Source organism: Rhinopithecus roxellana, chromosome 1 (genome assembly GCF_007565055.1).
Source record: "Rhinopithecus roxellana isolate Shanxi Qingling chromosome 1, ASM756505v1, whole genome shotgun sequence".
NCBI classification, from domain to species: domain Eukaryota; kingdom Metazoa; phylum Chordata; class Mammalia; order Primates; family Cercopithecidae; genus Rhinopithecus; species Rhinopithecus roxellana.
The window spans coordinates 145,914,658-145,922,636 of record NC_044549.1 but is presented as its reverse complement, the minus strand read 5'-3'; the positions used below and the strand labels follow the sequence as shown (position 1 = coordinate 145,922,636).

The 7,979-nt window shown below is 37.7% G+C and overlaps 1 protein-coding gene across 1 annotated transcript; it reads right to left on the bottom strand.

Moving 5' to 3' along the window:
* Nucleotides 1-245: 245 nt before the first annotated feature.
* Nucleotides 246-7,404, bottom strand: OTOL1 (otolin 1). Its single transcript, XM_010366728.1, has 4 exons — nt 7,044-7,404; nt 4,980-5,069; nt 1,796-1,858; nt 246-1,144 (listed from the first exon to the last, which is right to left on the bottom strand). Exons 1-4 carry the CDS (start codon nt 7,402-7,404, stop codon nt 246-248), a joined length of 1,413 nt encoding a protein of 470 aa, XP_010365030.1.
* Nucleotides 7,405-7,979: the final 575 nt, after the last annotated feature.

The window sequence follows — 7,979 nt, the reverse complement described above, 5'->3', positions numbered from 1 at the left end:
ATATTATCATGCTAAATTTTAAAAGCTAGCTACAAAATTAGTAGACATATGCTCTCAAATACATATAAATATTTTTAAAGGAGGTGCCTTAAAATAGGAATAATAATTGACTCTAGGTGACTTCTTTTAATTTTTCTGTATTATTTTTATAATCTTGAAAGCATGGAAGTTGTTTTTTAATGGCACTACTCTATGTTAACTGACTTATTCCACTAAATCTAAACTACAGGATTCAGGACACAAATTTATGGTGTAATTCCAGAAGTTTCCTCTGGGTACAAAAGGAACCCAGTAAAAATGCTGTCATCCTCAGCACTGACATACACCCCATTCCAATCTTTTGACACTTCAAGCCAGACTTGGTCTCCTGCATTTAATTTCAAGATGATGAGGAGAGAGGCCTGGTCTATTTCGTGACCATAGAGAGTTTCTCTGGACTTGAACTGCTTCTTATTCTGGGCCACCAGACTGATTCGAGCAGGTCGCTCCCTCACCGTAACATGGTAGGAAAAAACATATGTCCCAGGAATAGAGCAGTTAAACTTCCCAGTGGCAGGACTATAATTCCCTTGGTCATTATAGAGAACCTTTTCAAATTTGATGGGGATGTTAGGAGGAGGAAAAGGCTTTGACAAAGCAGCACTGAAAGCTGACCGGGGCACTCTAGCCACCTCACCCTTGGAGCCTTTAAAGCCCCGAAAGCCCTTCTTCCCAATGGGGCCTCGGACCCCTTTGCTGCCAGTGTCACCCTTTGGCCCAGTAGGTCCCAGGAGACCAGGAGGACCTAACTCTCCCTTTTCTCCTTTAACCCCTGGATCACCTTTGGCCCCAGGCAGACCACTGTGGCCGCTTTTGCCTTCCATTCCACTGTCTCCTTTGCTACCTTTTTCTCCTTTCATACCCACCTCACCTTTCTGTCCTTTTCCTCCCTTCTCCCCAGAATCTCCATGATAGCCCTTATCCCCCATCTCCCCCTTCTCTCCCTTGGCTCCAGGCCCTCCATGCAGGCCCGGTGAGCCCATAGCCCCTTGGTCTCCTTTTTCTCCTTTGGTACAATTCCCACATGTGTCTCCTTTGGAGCCTTTTTGTCCTTTCAATCCTCCCAAACCAGTGTTTCCTTTATCTCCCTTAGGGCCAGGTTCACCTGAAATGGAAAATTAAAATAATGTTTAAGGACCACATAGGCCATAAGCAGCATGCTATTACCACAGAGCTCAAAAAAGTAGAAACAAACCTACTAATTAGGAAACCTGGTTCTTGACTCAGTAAAAACTGTGCTTAGGAGGCTCTGACAATGAATAATTTATATTATGCCATGCTCTTAGAAGTGGAATAGTTAATGCTTCCAAGAAACAGTGGCTTATATTCAGATGTCATATATCTAGTTATTTTTGTTTTTTACTTTTAAGATAATAAAGAATACTAGGACTGTAGTTGTTCATTGTATTCCATTGCCCTTTGCATTTTGGCCTAACCCAGGTATTCCCCTAAACCCCCATATTGTCCATTTGAGCCTAAATTATTATTGGCAAGGAAACTGAGACCCAGAACGAGTGAGGGATTTTTATTTTCCATTGACAACTAGAGAGAGAAGCAGAACACAGATACTATTACCTGGTCTCCAAATTCCTAAACTGGTTCTCCTTCATCAAGTCAGTACACCAAATTATTAGAAGAATAACAGTAATTTGTATTTTCAGCTTACCTCTCCGATCATTTTAAATACAAACAGGAAGAGAATGAAGGGCTATATTGTGCACATGACTGTACACAGTAGATACATTTCATGCTCTACCTTGTGCTCCAGGTTTTCCTGGGTATCCTGGAACTCCTTGGTCCCCACGTTCTCCTTTGAGTCCTAAAATGATATTAAGATTAACTTTTTACCAACTACATCATTTATGATATATTTAATATTCCTCTCACAACCATGTCACATTCCAGTGTTTTCTTCAACCAAAATGGGCTAAAGGTAAAATTGTGTGGAAAAAGGCCGGGCACGGTGGCTCAATCCTATAATCCCAACACTGTGGGAGGCCAAAGCGGGTGGATCACCTGAGGTCAGGAGTTCGAGGCCAGCCTGGCCAACATGGTGAAATCCCATCTCTACAAAAAATACAAAAAATTAGCTGAGTGCGGCGGCGCACACCTGTAGTCCCAGCTACTTGGGAGGCTGAGGCACAAGAATCACTTGAACCCAGGAGGTGGAGATTTCTGTAAGCCAAGATCACACTGCTGCACTTTAGCCTGGGTGACAGAGTGAGACTCTGTCAAAAAAAAAAAAAAAAAAAATGTATTGAGGGTCATTAGGAATAATTAATTTCAACGCATAAACTATTTAAAAGAGATCTGGAGGCAGTGATCCCTTGAAACAGAATTCATCTTTGCCCTCAGTATTTTCATGGCTCTTCAAACCTCTCATAAAACTCCTGACATTCTGCTTGTATTATATATGTAAGTATTCATGTTTTTCCCAACATGAATTTTGAATAAAGTTAAAATGCCTTCTTTATATGGCCACAACGCCTGAGAAATAATGCCATGTTCCCTACAAGTTTAAACACAGGGCACAACATCCTGCAGTTGGCTAAAACTGATGATAACAAAAAAAACGTCCAGGAAAAAAAAAAAAACTGTTCTTTATATGGACCATCTATGTAAGTATAGAACTGTAGGAATTCATAGTTGAAAAAAATGAAAACATCTGGATTTTCAGATAATTGTCATATTACCATAAAATATAGTTTTATATTGGGCCTCACTAAAAGTCCATACTATTATAGTTCAGTCACACTGAATTGTTTTCAACTATAAATTAGCATAACAATAATAATAGTATTGATAATATCTCACTCTTATTACACATTTATTTTGTGCAGATAATTGTTCAAAGCTCTTACCTTTTCTTTACTTAATCCAGCCTTTTTACTTAACATAATTTTTACTTGACATTAACACACCCTCTTCTATAACACACAGGTTCATATAACATAACACATTTAATCAATTGGAAAATTTTTAATTTATAGAAGTTTATAGCACCTGCCTTTATAGCACCTGCCTTTATAGCACCTTTAATTTATAGAAGTTTATAGCACCTGCCGGAAAAGTAGGGAAGATATTTTTGTCATCATTTTATCAACAAGAGGAGCTGAGGTATGAAAAACTTTAAAGCATTGGACAGAGTCAAATACAACTACATATAACATTGGTTGGCATCAATTTGCTACCTATATTGTTTATGATATAACTAACATATTTTGTTTCATTTTTGTGAGGGAAAAAATAAATCCTAAGCCAAATTAAAAGTGGTGAGAATAGACTCCCCCCAGTTTCATAAGAACAACTAGAGAAATCCCACCATAGGTCATTTAGCAGAGTTTTCTAAGTTGCTAGCTACCCCAACACCACTCTGCATAAAAAGGAAAATTTGGAAATTAAACCATAGGCCATCAGGAAAATAACTGGATGCATTTTGAGAGAACCCAGCCCTAAATGGAAGGGAAGAGCCGATTCTATTCCTAGTCTTTGCCAATACTCAAATACCAACCTTCACCACACAGAGTTATGCTGGTTCTTGAGTTCTTTTAAAAAGTTTAGTTGCTTCCCCTAATTTACTCAACCAGGTCATGATTAACTAGAATGGAATCATTCAACTCATTTTTTTTTCTAACTTTCTATCTTAACCAAGAGTCCAAGCTAAGCCTGGAACTGAAAGGAAAGTAGAGTTGCTACTTTATAAAGAACGGCTGAATGAATTTCTACTTTTGATCCTTCATCAAAGTGTGTTCTTAAGAACCATATTTTATTACACTTCCCTATTTTTTCTTCTATTTCCAGAAGTCTAGCTTCCAAAATGTATGAATCACTGAGGAGGTTCATCGCTCATCTTTATTTCACAAGGTTTTCTGCTAACATAATTCAGGCACAAAAGGATTAAATGTTTCCAAGAATGAAAATCACATAACTGACAAGTGTGAAGTAGCTCTCTCTTCCCTTAGCATCTTTTTTGAGTAATTACTTCACTGAATGTTCTACCAGAAATGAGTTAGGCAGTTCCTGAGCCATGTGGAGGGTGATATATAGATGGTATTAGGTCTTTTGACATGTGACACTGAGGCTAAAACATTTAACTTGATGGATAGATGGCATTTCTACAGGCTGCTGGTATTCACTTAGGAATTTCTAAATATCCTAGTGAATCTGTAGCTTTCCTTCAGTACCTTTAAGCACTTATAGAACCAGGGATTTCCTGGGGCAGAAAGCCTTCTTTACTGATACACTTATGGAATTACAGAATTTCTGAGCTTGAAAAGAGCTATAAAGGCACTCATAACTATAAATCTTCTTTGATAGTAATCAAGGTATAAATAAATATCTAGTTCATCTCCTTCAATTTCCAGGTGAAAGAAAACGACTGGCCCAATGTCATTATTATAAGCTTGATTACTTCTGTTTTAATTAAGATGTCTTCCCACCACTGACACTGCCTCTGATTTCAGAGTGAGCCAAGGGATATATTAAATTCCTCTTAGCAGGCATACTATCCACCTAAACTGAATATTCAGAGAATTGCCTGCACTAGTTAGTTCCATCTAATACAAAATTATTTGCATACAAAGGAAGTAGGGCTCACATGAGCATGTACAGGAAGGGTATCTCTGTACCCTTCCCCAGAGACTATATACTCTATGGCTGCTAGTCACTAGGTCAGCCAGGTGACCAATGAGAGATGAAAAAGCTGTGTGACAATCTGTGTGCCTGCATGCAAGCATGCAATGTTCCCAGGTAAGTTTAAAATTTCTCAGTTGGCTATTTAGAAAGTTAACATATTCATATCAAATATAATGTGCTTTACCAAGTATTTACATTTTTTAAAATTGACTCACCTTCAAGAATCTAGTATTTAAGTAGCAAATTGCTCTTCTGAAAAATTATGCAGGATGTCCCTTGAGTTTTGACATGAATGAATTACCTACCTTTCTCTCCTTTGTAGCCTTTAGGGCCTTGGGGCCCAACAACTCCTGGTGGCCCTGGGATCCCCAAATTTCCAGCCTCTCCTTTAGCACCTAGAAATGGGATTGTAAATCACATCAGAATATAAAATTTCTCTTTTGAAGTTCATTAGATAAGGGGAAAAAAAGCATTTTATTGCAATCAATAAGTATCAATGACCTAATGATAACATCTGAGTGAAAATAAACCATCACAGAGTCCTAAGGGCAATATTTTTGTCTGATTTGCATTTTTGTAGTACCTGAATAGATAAATTGAGCCCATTAGTACTTGTCACTGTATTCATGGCAGTGATGGAATGATTCAGGGAAGCAGCACTATATCAAACAGGACCAAAATGATAATCTGACACTTAACCTCATGTGGACCACACTTTCACATTGGAAGTAAAAACACCTAGCACCTTTGCATTTGCCTTTTATTCACTTGCTCATTCACTCATTAACTATTTCTGAGGTCTCCTATACACCAAGCACCTCGCAAGGTGTTAGGAATGCAGCCATCAATATTCCAGCGGTCCCTACTCTCATGAAGCTGAGAGTCTACGGAAGATAAGCATTGAACAAATAGCCACACAAATACATAGAAATTGTCAAATTGTAGCAAATGATATAAAGAAAAATACGAACGTCTTACTGAGGACTTAATTGATGAGATCAGAGGCTTCCTTGAGAAAATGGCATTAAGCCAAGACCCAAAGAATGGACTAAGATTTCCCAAAGCAAAGTAGCTTCCCTAAGTAGGACCAAGATAGTCTCAGCATTCTGAGCTCTTAAGCACTATGCACTGTGGCAGAACCAGCAGACTAAGACATATGAGCTCCCCAGGCAGGGTAATAACTTGGCACACCTTGGAATTGTTTGTCATATATATTTAGAGGAGAGAATGAACCCTGAGAACAGCCCAGTTAAATCCACCACTGGGTAAAACAAAAGCCCTGACGTTACAGAACTCACATCCTCAGCAAATACGTGACCATGCCCTTGGAATTTTCACCCCCTAGCAGCTTACCAGTCAGATAGGATATTAAGACTTCTGGTAAATATAATTTTCTCACTCTCATTAAAATTTTCAGTAATGTTTTAGCAATCCTGATATCTTGGTGCCCAAGCTACGGCCCATCTCCTTGACTCCTTAATGCAGCTCTGCATAAATACTAACCGCATTTCCCAAAGGGTCCCTAAAATGGGATGAAATGAATGAAAAGCTTGGTGAAGATGTATAATTGCTGAGTTTATAGCATTACATTCCTCAGGGAATGGTGAATTTTAAATTGGCATTCTGATCTTAACTTTACCTTGAATTCTCTTCTAAATGACATGTAAAAGCTGAAATGTATTAGAATAAAGCTGAGAGCATATTCATCATGTATGTATTATAGACATCTGAAATCTTGAAATACATAACCATGGCGTTCAAATGAGAAAGTCACTGGGCAACGACACAGTATTGCCTCAGAAATTCAATGAGAAGCAAATGGAATCCTAAGCTTTATTCTCCACCTCAGAGCCATTCCATTTCTAATCCTAACTACAAATAGCACCCAGAAAATCCACCAGTCAGCACACATTCTTGCAAGGCAACAGAAGTTTCATTTACCCTTTTTAAATCAGCCACTAATGAAAAAATTGTTCTGCTAATAAACCTGTGCATCTTAAAGAACCACAGCACCATGCTGGGGATGGTAATCCCTGACTTTGCTCTCACCAGCCCTGTCCAGTAGAATTGTCTACAATGATGGAAGAGCTATCTGTGCTGTCCAATACAGTGGCTGTTGAGCACTTGAACTGTGGCTAATGTGACTGATGAACTGAATTTTTTTACCTTATTCAATTTTAATTTTAATATTTATTAATTACCACATTGAGCAACACAGCACCCATTTGCTTTTATAACAATGTGACACTTAGACCTGTTATCATTTGCATGGCAATGTAGAAACTCTTGGGACAATTTCACCCCACAACCTACCTCTCAACTCTACCGAAGTACAAGTGAGAAACATGACTTCTTATATTTTCAAATACCTGGCTGTCCAGTCTCTCCAGGTTCTCCTTTCTGGCCAGGTACAGGTGAACAACAATCACAACAATTCAAAAAGAAATCAGCTGTGTCAAGTGTGAAGTTTTCAAAGGGAAAGAGAGTGCCAGTGCCAAAGACAGAATCCAAGGCTGAGGGTTTGGTGATTGATTCTGCCATTTCAGCCATTTCTGTGAAGAGGGTTTCTTCTTCTGGAGGTGGGCCACTGGATGGCTTTAGACCCTTTGGCATCTCTCTTCTCTCAGATTTCTTCGTAAATTTGGTATATGGTGTGGTCTTTGCTATTGTGTTCATGCCAGCAATAGCCAAAATAATTAAAATAGGACAAAGCCAAGAAAACATCCACATATTTGAGGCTGGAAGAAAGATATAATAGTAAAATATATACATATTACATGAGGTCCAAATGAAAAGACTAAGTGATATAAATATATATTCATATAAAAGAAATATATATGTATATGAACCATAAGAATGAATAATATGCATAATATAGAATGATATATTTTCAATATATTTAATATGTAAATGTGTGCTTGAATCACTACAGAATATTTTATGTATTATTTATTATAAAGAACACTTTACTTCAATTCATCTTTCTGGTTGCTTTCTCAGTATTATATATTGTTCCCAACCATTCCAACTATCTTGCCAAATAGCAAACATGATCTATAATAAATACATCATGACTCAATAGCTCATATACCCTGTGGAAGATAAATGTGTATAATTTCTTGACTGATTGCACTCAGATTTATAGAAATCAAATACATTTATATTAGAAGGAGATGAAAAATATTGAACTGAATAGTTTATTCCAGCAAACTCAATTATTTCAAGAAAAAATACTGTGGAATGGTCCTTAAATCTACTAAGGATAATGGTCCTGTTGTGAGAGTAATTTTTGAAAATCTATTTTA

Coding starts and splice junctions, on each gene's coding strand:
- OTOL1 (XM_010366728.1), bottom strand. CDS start 7,404: ATGTGGATGTTTTCTTGGCTTTGTCCTATTTTAATTATTTTGGCTATT. Junction 5,070..7,043: donor TGGAGAGACTGGACAGCCAG/GTATTTGAAAAT, acceptor TCCCATTTCTAG/GTGCTAAAGGAGAGGCTGGA. Junction 1,859..4,979: donor AGGCTACAAAGGAGAGAAAG/GTAGGTAATTCA, acceptor ATATCATTTTAG/GACTCAAAGGAGAACGTGGG.